This window comes from Bombyx mori, chromosome 12 (assembly GCF_030269925.1).
Source record: "Bombyx mori chromosome 12, ASM3026992v2".
Lineage (NCBI taxonomy): Eukaryota > Metazoa > Arthropoda > Insecta > Lepidoptera > Bombycidae > Bombyx > Bombyx mori.
In genome coordinates this window covers 8,462,614-8,478,927 of record NC_085118.1, presented here as the reverse complement: position 1 = coordinate 8,478,927, position 16,314 = coordinate 8,462,614, and the positions used below count along the sequence as shown (strand labels likewise).

Here is a 16,314-nt window from a genome sequence, read left to right as displayed (position 1 = left end):
TTCGCTGTTCTATCATTTCTTAAAAAAAAGCATATCAATGTCATGAAATGAGGTTAGACCATTCTAAGGTTCGAACGATAACTTTCTTTCTTGTGTAATCGGAAAAATCACACCATCGTTTTTTTTTTTATATGTGACTGTCAGCTGATAACGCTATTTTGTTTCTGGCAATAAAAATTATGTTATGAATAAGAAGATTGTTTGTGTTTTCAGGAATGGGACGATCCTCACGGCGAGACGCCTCCGTATCACTACGGCACGCACTACTCTTCCGCCATGATCGTGTGCTCGTACTTAGTGCGTATGGAACCGTTCACGCAACACTTCTTGAGACTTCAAGGCGGCCATTTTGATTTAGCTGACAGGTAAATAAACATAATACAAACTAAAAATATTTGCTCAGTGGTACATATATCGTTACTAATCAATATTGGCTTATTTCAGAATGTTTCATTCGATAAAGGAAGCGTGGAACTCAGCTTCTAAACACAATATGGCCGACGTGAAAGAATTGATTCCAGAATTCTTTTATTTACCAGAGTTTTTAGTCAATTCGAATAATTTTGATCTGGGTAAGTCTATTTAACTATCCATTTATTTGAAACCTTAACCACAGTAATTTATTTAAAAAAAAAAAAGTTTTATTCTTTAACATGAAAACTCAAGATTGAGTTAAATTTAGGATCGATTGTGGTCAGGTTGTAAGCAGTCCGGCGTGGCCTTGGGTGACGTGGTGTTGCCGCCGTGGGCTAAGGGTGATCCTCGCGAGTTCATACGTCTGCACCGCGCCGCGCTGGAGTCTGACTACGTTTCTCACAGACTCCACCACTGGATCGACTTAGTTTTCGGATACAAACAACAAGGACAACCGGCAGTTGACTCATCTAACGTATTCCATCATCTGTTTTACGAAGGAAACGTTGATATTTACAAGTGAGAATCTATAGAATTTATTTGTCAGAAAATAATATCGACGCTTGAAAGGCAAACATGACTAAGCGACAATAACTGCTTTGTACATAAATGATAGGCAATAACCATATTCGATGCGCAAAAAAAAAAAATTTCTAGGTATATTAAATTCACTTCAATCCTACAGCTACTAGCTAGATTCTACTACAGCTGGATTCGTTAAAATTAATTTTGTTTTCAGGTATTTCAACTTTAAATTAGTCTACTGTAAAGTTCACGCATTGTCGCTTAGTCACGTTTGCCTTTCAAGCGTCGATATGGAAATCGATTGTAAAGCATCATCACTTAGTACTTGTATATTTTAATGTGAAAATGTTTGTCTTGTTTCAGTATTGATGATCCCCTTAAAAAGAACGCCACCATTGGCTTCATAAATAACTTTGGACAGATCCCGAAACAGTTGTTCAAAAAGGCTCATCCCAGTAAAAAAATGTCGCAAAGGAGCTCCACGATATTAGATCCTAATAACATAATACCATCTCAAGGTATCACTCCACCTGAAAAATTGTTCTTCCATAATCTAGAAAACCTGAGGCCTTCTTTACAACCAGTAAAAGGTGAGTAACAATTGATCGTTGCTTTTAATATGTTTCTGTCTACTCTATTTAACAAATCTTCGATTTAGTTAATTATAGGCGAATACCCGAAGTCGCACTCCATAGTCAACTATTCCATTAGGACCTGTATTGTTTATAATTCTAAATCCATAACACTTGCATAATAAAGGAATTGTTATTTTATACAGTATGTTATCAATACTGATAATTTATAACGTGAGGATCAAATGACTGACCTCGTCAAGGCAGTTAGTTCCATATACTTACTTACCATGTACTGTGACTTTTGGCAATTCATACTTTTGCTTTTATCTTATCCGCGCTGTCCAAATAACTTTAATAGGTACGAGAAAAATGCACGAATATTATTCTGGCAATACTCGTGGAAAAACACGCGATACTAATGCTCTCACTTCGGAATTAACGGATTTTTGACGTCACAAGTACGAAACCTACCGAAATGTGATGGAAGTTTGGGTGAAAACCGAATACACATAGTAAAATGACTACGTACATAATAATATATCTCTTAAAGTGGCTCAAAGTAAAATGTATAATAGTTAAATTTTTTATTTAGTTTTTATTAGCACAGAAAATATTGTTTGTTACGAATATATTGAATATATTCATATTCATTCATAAATATTGAATATATTCATAAAAATATATTATATTGTTCTATACGATTATTATTTTTATGTTGATAGTTTACAAATGACTGGATAGGTATTTTATAACATTTTAAGTTGAAATAAGTTCTGGAAACATGTTCACTCAATTATAGTAAAAAATAAAAAAATAAAATTAAAATAATTAAAACAAATTATCTTAAAATGTTGGTTCAATTAGACATAAAAATTACCTATAAGATATTGCTGAAATTCTAAAATCAATTATCTCTACACATTCCGCAGAAGTGAAAGGGCCCGTCGGTCAAATATTATATACAGATAAAGCGATCCTAGCAGTAGAACAGAACAAAGTGTTGATGCCTCCCTCGTACAACAAGTACGTGGCTTGGGGCTTCGCTGATCATTCGTTGAGGATTGGGAACTACGACAACGACAAGGCGGTGTTCGTGTGCGAATCTGTGGCGCAGTCCTGTGGGGAAATTGTGGCTTGTGTCTGCCCCTCGGCCAAGACTATCGTGACCGCCGGCACCAGTACCGTGAGTATTTGTCTATAAAGAATAAAAAGCTGTATTCCAAGAGGAATACGTTCTTCATTACTTTGGAGATCAGCGGCTTCGGAACATCAGATATGTCATCATGAATTCAAGACTAATCTATACATCTATACTTCTATACTAATATTATAAAGAGGAAAGATTTGTTTGTTTGTTTCTATTGAATAGGCACCGAAACTACTGAACCGAATTGAAAAATTCTTTCACTGTTTGGAAGCTACACTATTCCCGAGTGACATAAGCTATAATAATCTTTTTAAAAAAAAAATTAGGGTCCTTACTAAAACTCCAATAATGTAACCCAAGGTGTAAAAAAATTTACCTAAAATATTCTTTACATTGCGTGCCCTGCGAAAACTATTCATGATAGAATAAAATAATGTACTACGACTTTGTAGAACACATTATTATTTACAAAAAGTGTCGCGACAACATATGTCTATAGTTACGCCGCAAAGTGTTTTTTTTTTATTTAAAAAAATAAAACATCGTCTAATATAGTTGAAATTTTTGTTAGAGACCCGAGCGGAGCCGGAGCGGGCCGCTTGTTATTTAGATAAATAAGGTCGAAATTGTTCCAATGAATTGTCGTATCGCTTGGACGATGAGATTGATTCTGGTATAAGATCGTGCAGCTTTCTCTGCAATAAAGTTAAATTTTCAAATGTAATTCGTATCAAATTAATCGCAGGTCGTAACGGTGTGGCAGTATTTGGCTCGCCGGCGTCGGCTGTCGGTCAAGGTGTGTCTTTACGGTCACGAGGAGGCCGTGACGTGTCTGGCGGCCAGCCCCGCCTACAACCTGGTGGTGAGCGGCAGCCGGGACGGGCAGGTCATCGTCTGGGACGTCGAACGCGGCTCCTTCATCCGGCAACTGGTGCCCGACAACACGCGCGGCCCGCACCCCCCCGTGTCCGCGCTCGCCATCGACGACTTAACCGTAAGTTTTGTTAATTAAAGGCTTCGTCAAACAGAACGGGTACTTAGCGCTGCGTTTTAACGTCGCGCTCTGTTCATATCACACAAATTTACTAGACGAGCCTAACGCTCCTTGACGCAACGTAACATCCGCCAAATCATAGTGCTATTCGATAGCAATCTGTAAATTTAAAAATATTAAGATACGAGTGATTCAGATGTGGCATTGTATAAGCATGAGTATGTTCTAACTAATTCTATCAATTTTTCGGGCATTATCCAGTATTTTAATACACATTGACTCGGACGCTAAAATTAAATTTGTAAAAAATTACAACGCCTGACGTCAAAGCGTCCTAACGCCGCGACAGAGCTTTTCGTACTTATAGCGCTGGCGTTCTGTTTGACTATAGTAATACAACACATCTCGGCATCATAGCGCGCCGTCAGTTGAGCGTTCTGACGCGTGCTAATTACGCGTTCTGTTTGACGAAGCCTTAAAGCTCACGCAAAGGTTTGGATTCGATGAAACCGTATTGTGTCTGTCTGTTTGTTCCAGGGCGACATAGCCACGTGTCGCGGCAGCTGGTTGTATCTGTGGTCCATCAACGGCACGTTACTGGGCGGCGTGGACACGGCGGGAGGGCGTGAACGGTCGCATCAGATTCTGTGCGTCGCTTTCAGCCAGACCCGGGAGTGGGACCCGCTCAACGTCGTCATCACGGGCTCGTCGGACGGGGTCGTCCGGGTTCGTATACCTATTCAGTCCATATACGTTCACAATGCACAATCCGATAATGTGTGCAACGGTAATTGGTTTTAAATTTGAAGACATGAATGGATAAAGGGGATAATAATATGGTACAATTTGTTAATTTTGAGTAAATAGGCAACAAACTTTTGTTACTTGTACTTTTTCTTCGTAGATAACTCTTTTATGCAATTTCTAAAAAATAGCCTTTGGACCCGTAGTTTTAAGATCCAATATGGTTTATAGGCACATAACTAACTTCACTCATCTAAATCTATTTGATTTCATATCATCAACTAAATCCATTCATTTATTTAATAGTGGTCACCTAGTAGTCGAATTTCGACAATAATTGTTTTATAATTTAAATTATAAGTTTAAACATTATTACGGTTTTGTTGTCAAAGGCTTTACTTTTATAATCACAGATTTCGCCAAGACTACACCATAGACAAATACTATTCTCAATTTGAACACAGGTTTTAACAATAAACAAAAGAGTATATATGCGTACGTGTGTGTCAAATATATTGTAGTGTGTGTAATGTTTTTTTTATTGATTTAATGTATTTTTATGCATAATTAAAAAAAAAGCATTCTGCATTCTATATTCTCCATAAGCATGGGAAATTTCATACTCCTACGTCCGCGTAATTTTCATAAAAAGGGGCACAAAGTTTTTGCTTCACGTATTAATATATAAATTTCGATATGATCGATGACCTAATAAACAACTCAATTAAATATGTTTCATTAGATGTGGTCCATAGACTACATAGCGGATACATCAGAGAGTCAAGCCGATGAAAGCTTAGACTGCGGCGATGTTAGTGTTGACCCTGCCTCGAGCTCTGCTGATGTAGACAAAGGGAAAGAAGAACAAAAATCATCGGAACTGGACACCGAGGAGTTGAGAACAGAGAGTGAGAGAACAATAGACGCTGATGTGAAGATTAATGATCCTCAGCCCATAGAAACTGAGGCAGCTATCAAAAGGGTTGAAGAATTGGTTAAACAGATGAGTCTATCACAAGAAACTGATGGTAAGTTGTAAATTTAATGTTAAACTTAAAAGCTAAATTCTTATAACGACTTGGTGAAACAATTACTTCATAGTTCGATATTAGTTTTAGTACTTTTTAATACGCTTTTGTTAGCTTCAGACGTATATATTCGAAATTTGGTGTACTTATTAAGGACCGATGACAATTCAATATTAAAAAAAGACATTGAAAAATTTGAAATTCAACTAAAAAATGTATCCTTCTGCTTTTCAGGATATTATCAAAATAACCCTTCTGCTCATATCTGTTCATAAAATATTTATAACTACTGATACCATATGCACCCCACGCTTTTTTTTTTAATAAAATATTTTTTCGTACACTATTTTTAATTAAAATTTATTAAAATTTATTTTCTATTTTTTAGTTGGATTTTCTATAAGAGCGTATTTTGTTAGTTTTTTTGAACTATTATTTGTTTTGTTTATTATAGTTAGATAATTAGAAATCTTACTTTTAGGTCGTTTAGTGAAATCAGCATCGGAAAGTTCTCTGTCCGATGCGTGTGAAACTAGTGCAAAGGAGTCCGCTCGCAGACACGACGAGAAAGACATTTGCAGTGACAACGATGAAAGATTTGAACAAAAGGACGAACATATTGTCGATTCTTGTGATGAAATCAAACAGGATTACGACAATGAGAAGGAAGTTGATGATGACAAAGAAAATCTGACACACCGATGTAAGCTTCAGAAGCAAGGAAACGTAATACTGAGGCGGAAGTCAAAGGCGAATCCGTTGTACAGGAAAAGTAAGTAATAAAATTCTAATGATTGTTTTTTATTTTTTATTTTTCTTCTTTGTCTCTACCTTATCTCACTAGGTGAGGTCGGCGAAGCGAATTTTCCTATTCCATTCTCTTCTATCAGCCGTCATCTTACTCTCCCTCAACACTCACCCTCACTTACTCATATCGTCATTCACACACGCCATCCAAGTCTTCTTCGGTCGACCTCTTCCCCTTCTACCTTGCACTACCATTTCCATACATCTCCTAGTCACATGCATCTCCATTCTACACATCAAATGTCTTTTTAATTTTTTACTAGCGACCCCCCTCGCTTCGCTTAAGTAACTGTAATTTATTATTGATAACAGTATTTCTCCACTATTTAATGGATGTTATTATACATATAAACCTTCCTCTTCAATCACTCTATCTATTAAAAAAAAACACATCAAAATCCGTTGCGTATTTTTAAAGATTTAAGCATATATAGGGACAGAGAAAGCGACTTTGTTTTATACTATGTAGTGATTATATTTAAAAAAAGAACTTTTTCATAACGTAATGTTGATAAAATCAAGTAGTTTACTAATAAAATAATAATAATAATAACGATATCAGATGACAGTTTGAAGTGTTTGAGTGGGGAATGTGCCATACTCAACAGGTGGAGGGAGCATCGGCGAATCAAGCGAGTCCAGTTCGATGGAGGTGGCGGGCGCGTCTGGGGAGGGGCGGGAAGAAGGCGGCCTGCGCACCAGCAAGTCCGACACCAGCCTCACGGACTCCTTCGTAGTGCTCTCCGCGCCGCCCTCGCCCTCCCCCGCCCACAAGCCGGCCGCCAGACCAGCGCCCGATATCGGTACTGATTCTGGAACTTTTTTAACTATTTCGTATGTTATTCTCTCTGACTCTGTTTGTATTTTGAACTAATATTCTATAATTGTAAGGTGAATGAAATGGATGAAAGACGATTGCATGCAGCAGAGATGCGAATGTTGCTATGGATGTGTGGAGTAACGAGAATGGATAGAATACGGAATGAATATGTTAGAGGAAGTCTCAAAGTGGCACCTGTTACAGAGAGGCTGAGAAGTGCGTGTTTGGGATGGTATGGACATGTGATGAGACGAAATGAAAATGAGGTTGGTAAGAGAATGTTAACTATGAATGTGGAAGGATATAGAGGAAGAGGTAGACCTAAGAAAAAATGGATGGATTGCGTGAAAGACGATATGGGTAAGAGAAGAGTGAGCAAAGAAATAGTATATGATAAAAGAGTATGGTAGGAGAAAACATGTTGCGCCGACCCCAGGTGGCTGGGAGAAGAGCAGGAGTGTAGTGTAGCTATGTATTATTATTATTACTATATTATAAGTTTGACTTTGTTTATAATAATATTAGATGTAGAATTATTATATTTAAAAATTATGTTGATTTTTAATACTGTCTAGTTTTTGGGACAAACATTCTTTGTATATAGTCAGCAATGACGCACCGTGCGCAAGCGCTACGGGTGGCCCCCGCGCGCGCACTTCACCACCAGTCCGTAAACTGCCTTGCCGTCGGATACTCGTATGATTTTACCTGCTAACCCGCTTCGCAGTGCTTGCACATAGTCTTGCTTAACTTTAGCTTATAGTTGAAGTTTGTTTGTTTCCTCTTCCCCTTCTATGTGTTTGTTCTTAATATAATATTATAAGACAATAAAACTGTGCGGGTGGTTTAATTTGACTAACACTTCATTGGTGACCTCTCATACAGAACGCAATATGAGTGTGGAAAAAACAATTGCAAGTGGCAGTACTCGTCCATCAGGCATACACAGTACACCGAAACATGACACTGTACACTATATTCGCACCACACCTGGACCACCGATTGCAAGCACACCACGTAGACTGGCACCGGACAAATTAAAAATCGCAAAGGCTGAATTTGAGACTATGCTGCAAAATGGTACTTGTCGACCGTCATTATCACCATGGTCTTCACCACTACACCTCGCTCCTAAAAAAGATAATGGATGGCGCCCCTGCGGGGATTATAGGATGCTCAATGCACGCACCATACCAGACCAATACCCCACACGCCATATTCATGATTTCAGTCATAGTCTCGCTGGTTGCAAAGTATTTTCATCGTTGGATTTAGTGAGAGCTTACAATCAGGTGCCCGTCCACCAGGACGATATCGCGAAAACTGCCATCACAACGCCGTTCGGTCTTTATGAATTCCCATACATGACGTTTGGATTACGTAATGCCGGACAGACGTTTCAGCGTTTTGTTGATGAAATGCTTCGGGGCCTAGATTTTACGTACGCCTATATCGATGATCTTTTAATATTTTCTAAGGATGAAGAGGCTCATAAAAAGCACCTGCACCAACTGTTCTCCAGGCTTCAAAAATATGGCATGGTTATCAACACAGGAAAGTGTGTGTTCGGTGTCCCAAAGGTCACATTTTTAGGTTACAGCATTTCTGCTGAGGGCACTAAACCTCTTCCCGCAAAGGTGGAAGCCATTAAGACTTTCCCTGTTCCAAAAACGGTCAGAGAGCTCAGGCGGTTCCTAGGGATGGTAAACTTTTACCGCAGATTTATCCCTGAAGCTGCAGTCCATCAAGCGCCTTTGAATCTCCTCTTGACCGGCTCCGTCAAAGGGTCTCATCCCGTTAATTTCGGAGACAGGGAACATCAAGCCTTTGAAGCCTGCAAAGAAAGCTTATGCAAGGCCGCCATGCTAGCTCATCCGGAATGTAACGCAAAGCTCGCGTTAGTTACGGATGCCTCTGATTCAGCAATAGGCGCAGTCCTCCAGCAGCAAAAGGAAAATTCGTGGCAGCCGTTGGCATTCTTTTCACGGAAATTGAGTTCCACACAGCTCAAGTATTCCCCTTACGACCGTGAACTCTTAGCCATTTATGAGAGTGTGAAATATTTTCGTCACATGGTGGAGGCCCGAGATTTTACCATCTTTACGGACCACAAGCCATTAACGTATGCTTTTCACTCTCGTAAAGAAAATTGCTCACCACGCCAATTCCGACACCTTGATTTTGTCTCACAGTTTACCACACACATACACCATCACCCACACATACATACACTCACACAGATTCACCTGATACTACAGACCCAGTTGTCCTCGATGCCGATGAAGGTGTCATCAGGAGAACTAGATCAGGGCGTAGAGTGAAGTTTCCGCAATATTATCGCCCGTAACCCGGTCTCTGGAGGGGGGTGATGTAGTGTAGCTATGTATTATTATTATTACTATATTATAAGTTTGACTTTGTTTATAATAATATTAGATGTAGAATTATTATATTTAAAAATTATGTTGATTTTTAATACTGTCTAGTTTTTGGGACAAACATTCTTTGTATATAGTCAGCAATGACGCACCGTGCGCAAGCGCTACGGGTGGCCCCCGCGCGCGCACTTCACCACCAGTCCGTAAACTGCCTTGCCGTCGGATACTCGTATGATTTTACCTGCTAACCCGCTTCGCAGTGCTTGCACATAGTCTTGCTTAACTTTAGCTTATAGTTGAAGTTTGTTTGTTTCCTCTTCCCCTTCTATGTGTTTGTTCTTAATATAATATTATAAGACAATAAAACTGTGCGGGTGGTTTAATTTGACTAACACTTCAGGAGAATGATGATTCTATATCGTTAGACACGAGATCGAAATTTTGCCACTGACCACGGTCTAGGAACGATTGTATCAAGAAATAATGGTAGGCAGCGGCTTGGCTCTGCCCCTGGCATTGCTGACGTCCATGAGCGACGGTGACCACTTACCATCAGGTGGACCATATGCTCGTCTGCCTAAAAAGGCAATAAAAAAAAATAGAATAGGGGTGTATTGTGCTGATGTCGGCCTGTGATGCAGAAGGCGAGTGCAACGTGAAGTGGGTCCGGCGCGTGGTGCTGCGCGGCAAGCTCACCATGCACACGGCGTACGAGCGCCGCGACAACGTGAGCCCCGCCGCCGTCACCGCCGCCGCCGCGCCGCGCTCCGGCCGCGGGCTCGCCGTGGGGGACGCGCGCGGACGGGTAAACTATACACCATTATCACTGACTTGTAAATGGGGACTTTATGGCGGGAAAGCAAGGAGTAAAGTTGTGTGATTTGTTTTATTTTGTCTTTTTAGTGTTTCTTCAGGTTTAAATGTGTAATAACGGTGGTTTATCAACTGTTTAATATCTGTGAAAGTGCACAAGTGTGGGAAAATGAAACAAAGCCGCTAGACGTAACCTCTCGGGATTCTCCAAAAAGTCTACTGAAAAAATCCGAGTAAATGACCACCATTTTACTGAGATTATATTTCATCCCATACCATCTCATTTCATTTAATTTCATCCCATTGTTGTTCGCAGTGTAAACGAATGCCATACGATAAATAAATAAATAAATCCCAGTTAATTAAAGTCTCAAATTAATCATCTTCATTTCATTTCACTCCATATTATCATTTTTCATAAAAATAAATATATAAATTAAAATAAGACATGACTTAAAGGTCTTAGATACCAGTGTGCTTAGTGCGAGTTTTGTAACGCTCTCGACAGCGAGCCAGTTTGCTCAAATTTGTATGCAATTGGAACAGCGCCCCTAGCGGCAAACGTACCCGGTGTTATTTTGTGAGTGCGAGTTCATATTAACGTTGTGATCTCGTAACCGAGTAATTTTACCGAAATGAGTACCACGAATGACATTTGTGCGAGTGCGTGTTACAAATTAGTGGGTTTTAACGTTTCGATCGAGTATTTCTTTAGTAGTTCTATTTTTCCAACTAGAGAGGCAAAAGTATCATGCCATAAAGCCTAATCTTTTTTTATGAAAAATGATAATATGGAGTGAAATGGATTTGATTAATTTGAAGCATTAATCAATTGGCATGGAATGAAATGAAATGAGATCAGATAATATGGGATAAAGTATAATCTCTGCAAAATGCTGATTATATACTGAGATTTTTTTCAGTGGACCTTTTCGAAGACTTCGAGAAGCTACGTCCAGCGGTTTTGTTTCATTTTTTTAAATTTTCGCACTTTCACAGATACTAAACAGTTAATAAACCCACGTTACTTTGTTATTGCATAGATGGGTGGACGAGCTCCCGGCCCACCTAATCTTAAGTGGTTACCGGAGCCCATAGACATCTACAACGCAAATGCCGCCTCCCACCTTGAGATATTAGTTCTAAGGTCTCAGTATAGTTACAACGGTTGTCCCACCCTTCAAACCGAAACGCATTACTGCTTCACGGCAAAAATAGGCAGGGTGGTGATACCTACCCGTGCGGACCCACAAGACGTCCTACCACCAGTAATTACAAAAAATAATTTTGCGGGTTTGATTTTTATTACATGATGCTATTCCTTTACAGTGAAAGTCAATCGTAAACATTTGATAAGTACGTATTTCATTAGAAAAATTGATACCCGCCGGCGGGATTAGAACACCGGTGCATTGCAAGATACGAATACACCGGACGCCTTAACCTTTAGGCCAGGACGATCTCAAAATTACACTTATACACGAAGAAATATTAAATACGCATTAACTAAGAAACATTAAATAGACAAAATAAAACAATTCACACAATTTAGCTCCTCGCGGTCCCTCCAAAATGTCTTTTCATCTGTTTTTCCTAGTTGTTCAATTGTAAATGAATAAATCAAAATCAAATCGAGTTTACGTTCTATACGGTGAAAAATGAAGAATTGTGAGTGTGGGTTGAGATTTGCTACTCGCTTCGCAGGGCGTTTATTCACCGAGAGCAGCAATAATATTATTTCTCGTATATTGGTAGCACGTGATGTTTTGGCATTAGACCGTCTAAATGACATACAACGCATTTTAACAGCATTTTAATGGGAACCACCTACTTTCAAAATTATTCGGGTAATGTCACGTGTTCAATACTATTTTGTACCTTTACGGCCTGGCCACGGGGATCGGCGGTGCGAACAGCGAAGCGGTGGACGAGGCGACCATTCGCGCAGCACCGTTTGCAGGCCACGGGTACTCACGTTCGCCGCCGCGACTAGTAAGGAAGTCCGACAGCGAAATGTCTATATCGAAATTATCTCGATATTGCTTACAAATTAATAGTTTTTTTGGTTCAGGACCTATTATTTGGAAAAGATTGTGAAGTACATGATTTGAAGACAGAACTCATGAAAAGGCAAAGGGGGGAAAGTGAAGTGTTTAGTGCGGAGCACATCTCTCCCATCACCCTCCCCCTCGGGACGCCGGACTGGCGGTCGTCGGCGCCACGACCACCAGCCCTCTCGGTCGGCAGGCTATCCGGAGCCCGCCTAGCTAGTATTTCAGCCATTTTTTTTTTATTGCTTAGATGGGTGGACGAGCTCACAGCCCACCTTGTGTTAAGTGGTTACTGGAGCCCATAGACATCCACAACGTAAATGCGCCACCCACCTTGAGATATAAGTTCTAAGGTCTCAAGTATAGTTACAACGGCTGCCCCACCCTTCAAACCGAAACGCATTACTGCTTCACGGCAGAAATAGGCAGGGTGGTAGTACCCACCCTTGGTGGACTCACAAGAGGTCCTACCACCAGTAATTACGCAAATTATAATTTTGAGGATTTCATTTTTATTACACGATGTTATTCCTTCACCGTGGAAATCAATCGTGAACATTTGTTGAGTACGTATTTCATTACAAAAATTGGTACCCGCCTGATATTCGAACACCGGTGCATCGCTCAACACGATTGCACCGGACGTCCGTTAGGCCACGACGACTTTAAAAATATAAAATAAAAAATAAATAAAAAATATAAAAATTTCGGCGTTAATTTTTCGCGGCGAAAACAACTAAACTCATTTAATCACTGTACTATTCGCCGCGACTACCGCTCGACTCCGTGGCTCGCGCCGTCCGTATTCATGCATTTGTTTTGCTCGCCCGCCGCATCGCGCGATTCGCTCGGTACATTTCGCCGGTCGCTTCGCCGGTCGCCGGTGCGCGTGGCTTGTTAGGTACATTTCTATGCGCTTATTTTAGTCGCTAGACGCTTCGCCGTTCGCACCGCGCGAATATTCGTATCGGCGAATGTCCCGTGGCCAGGCTGTTAGAATTAAAGTGGGTCAACCCAAAATTCTTAGTTTCTGGTAAACTTCAATATTGTAATAGAATAATTGTATTTTTTTAGTTTCTCGGTTTAAACACTTTAAGGCATGCCATTTTATTTGAAAAAGACAGAAAGAGTACTTTGTCCTTTTCTAGACTAAAAGAGACTGTTTAATTTTTTAAACTGATAGAATAATATAGAAAAGAATAATAGGATATCCTCTAATCGTCACATTGGACAAAGGTATGGTTTTATCATTTAATTTTTTTTTTTATTGCACTTATAAAACTAATTTAATTTACAATATGTAAATACATATATCTATAACTAATCCGTACTTGTCAAATTCCTCATAAATTGTCAATATTCTTAATAAAATTCCTATTAATAATATACAAGTGCAAATGTTGAGCTGCTTGCCAGAAATGATATAATAGTGTTTTGTTTTTTGTTGTTTTCTTGTAGGCTGCCTGTAATAATCTAAATCTGTGTGAAAGGCAATAAATGATTTTATTATTATCTACTAATGGTAGTCCAGTGGTCGAAATTTGACCATAATTTATTTAAATTTTATGTTTGAACATTATTATAGTTCTATTGTCACCTTTCTATTATCATCATTTCTATAATAATGATTGCTCTATGTCACCAAGGCTACATTATAGAAAAATAATATTAAAGACAAAAAATATTAATCTATTCTCAATTTGACCGCAGATTGATAAATCAATAAACAAAAAAAGTATAAATGCATGTGTGTGTGTGTGTGTGTGTGTCAAATACATGGTAATGTGTGTAAGGTTTTTTTATTCATTTAGTTTATTTTTTTATTGTTTATGCACAATTAAAAAAATTTCATACTTCTCCGTCCGCGCAATTTTCGTAAAAAGGAGTACAACATTTTTGCTTCACGTATTACCTACTTAAAATGTAGGTTCTTAATAATAATACATAAGTGTTTTGAAATATAAAACTAATCTTAAATTTTTTAGTTATACCACTTCCATTATAAGGGTGCTATTTCGTAAACAAACTTTGCCGTAATGGCGTAACCTTTAAAATACACGAAAACTGCCCAGCATAAACATATTTTTTTAGTAACTTTAATAGAAGTATTAGAATTAGAAGTTTATTATAGAATTTATTTAATTGTAATTACATATTTAGACATACTTAACATAATTAATCTTGGAATAGGTAATTATTTCAGCTTTTTTTAATTAAAGAAATTATGTTTTACATAGGTTTAATCATTTAGGTACCCGTTGAACGTTTATAAAATGATTGTATTTACGGTAATAGTGTTGATGATCTTCATTAGGTGGCCCAAATATACTAAAATTATTACGAGCATCCATCCTTATTTATAAATGTGTAAAGAAGCAAAATTATTATTACATTGTTCAAATTTCTATATAATTTATAAATATAAATCTGTACGTATGTACCTGTAAATATGTATATTGCGCGCGCGTGTGTGTGTGTGTGTGCGCGTGTGTATGTGCGCGTGTGTATATATTTCTATAATAGATAGGTACACAGTGTGCAATTCATTTCGAAATTATTCTTGCCCATCTAATGGTTGTCTGGAAGAGATCACTCTTAGCGATAAGACCAAGAAAGAATGTTTCACAATATTTATTCATTTTGTGTACAATAAAGAATACTCTTTCACTGGTGGTAGGACCTCTTGGGAGTCCACACGGGTAGGTAGGTACCACCACCCCGCCTATTTCCGCCGTGAAGCAGTAATGCGTTTCGGTTCGAAGGGTGGGGTAGCCGTTGTAACTATACTGAGACCTTAGAACTTATATCTCGAGGTGGGTGGCGCATTTACGTTGTAGATGTCCATGGGCTCCAGTAACCACTTAACATTAGGTGGGCTGTGAGCTCGTCCATCCATCTAAGCAATAAAAAATAAAAAAACTCTATCTCACTCTCTCTCTCTCATCAAACAACTCTTTAAAAAAAGCAATGATTTAATAAGAATTAAATGAAAAAGCAAAGAATTAATATGTATTTACAACTAGCTAGACGTCTATAAAATTTTCTAACCGAAAAAATATATGTGTATAAACCATTAGAATAGATAAAACCTTAAAAAACAACATTATTATTAAAAACGAAAGAAAAAATCTTGATATTGTATTGGTTTCACGGCAAAATTTTTAGTGACTACTTAACTTGCTTGAAAGTGAAGAAATACTCTCAAAATCCATTAATTTGCAACTCGCACTCGCACATATAATAATCGAGAGCCTCACTTCGGTAAAGCTATTCGATACATGAGACAGCAACATAAACAAACCTTCTCTCTCCCACAAAATGAGATTCATAAGCTTACCACTAGGTGGCACTGATACAACCTCACACAAATTAAACATAACATTAACACCGACTGAGTAATTAAAAAAACTCGCACTAAGCACAGGTACATTACCCATTACCCGACTAATTATAAATATCGTTTGAAAGCTTGGCATTTCAATTAAACGCCTTAAAAAAAACCTTGCGTGCTACCAATATAAAAGAAAAAATTATTGTTTCTCAAGATGAATAAACGTCCTGCAAATCGAGTAACTCGCACTCAGAGCTCCGCACGTTTCACCGTGAAGAGCGTACACTCGATGCGAGTCGTTCGATTCCATTTTTGAAACTCGCACTAAGCCTACAGGTCATAAAATCCCATGTATAAAAAATACTTATAAATTGTATAAATAGAAGGATGTTTCTTATCTCATTTTTAAATTATTTATATACAGTGGCATGTTATATTATGAAAAAATAATTTTGTAAAAATAGTATCGAGAACAGTTCCAAAAGCAACCTATATTTTCTTATCATAAAGATATCTGAGGAAAAAATGGAATGAAATGGCCATTTCGCTTTATATTAATGATTTTGGATTCAAACAATAAAACTTAAATCAAATCAAAAAAAATATTCAACATAAATGAAATTACATACTTGTTGAACGTCAAAAAGAACTACCGCCAATTCACAAAAACTAGCCTCTGTCCTGAGA

General features: G+C 38.3%; 1 protein-coding gene across 4 annotated transcripts in view; it reads left to right on the top strand.

Annotated features, from left to right (window-relative positions):
* LOC101746532 (WD repeat and FYVE domain-containing protein 3) overlaps positions 1 to 16,314 on the top strand; it is a 58,847-nt gene that overhangs the window by 38,700 nt on the left and 3,833 nt on the right. For 3 of the 4 annotated variants that reach the window (XM_038014474.2, XM_038014476.2, XM_038014477.2), the window contains 11 exons: positions 214 to 365; positions 445 to 572; positions 699 to 933; positions 1,303 to 1,529; positions 2,444 to 2,697; positions 3,407 to 3,655; positions 4,193 to 4,381; positions 5,142 to 5,427; positions 5,909 to 6,199; positions 6,843 to 7,037; positions 10,074 to 10,237. In XM_038014474.2, coding sequence (XP_037870402.1) covers positions 214 to 365; positions 445 to 572; positions 699 to 933; positions 1,303 to 1,529; positions 2,444 to 2,697; positions 3,407 to 3,655; positions 4,193 to 4,381; positions 5,142 to 5,427; positions 5,909 to 6,199; positions 6,843 to 7,037; positions 10,074 to 10,237 — 2,370 coding nt within the window. The remainder of the gene's footprint in view (positions 1 to 213; positions 366 to 444; positions 573 to 698; positions 934 to 1,302; positions 1,530 to 2,443; positions 2,698 to 3,406; positions 3,656 to 4,192; positions 4,382 to 5,141; positions 5,428 to 5,908; positions 6,200 to 6,842; positions 7,038 to 10,073; positions 10,238 to 16,314) is intronic. The other variant, XM_062671430.1, reaches the window with a different exon arrangement.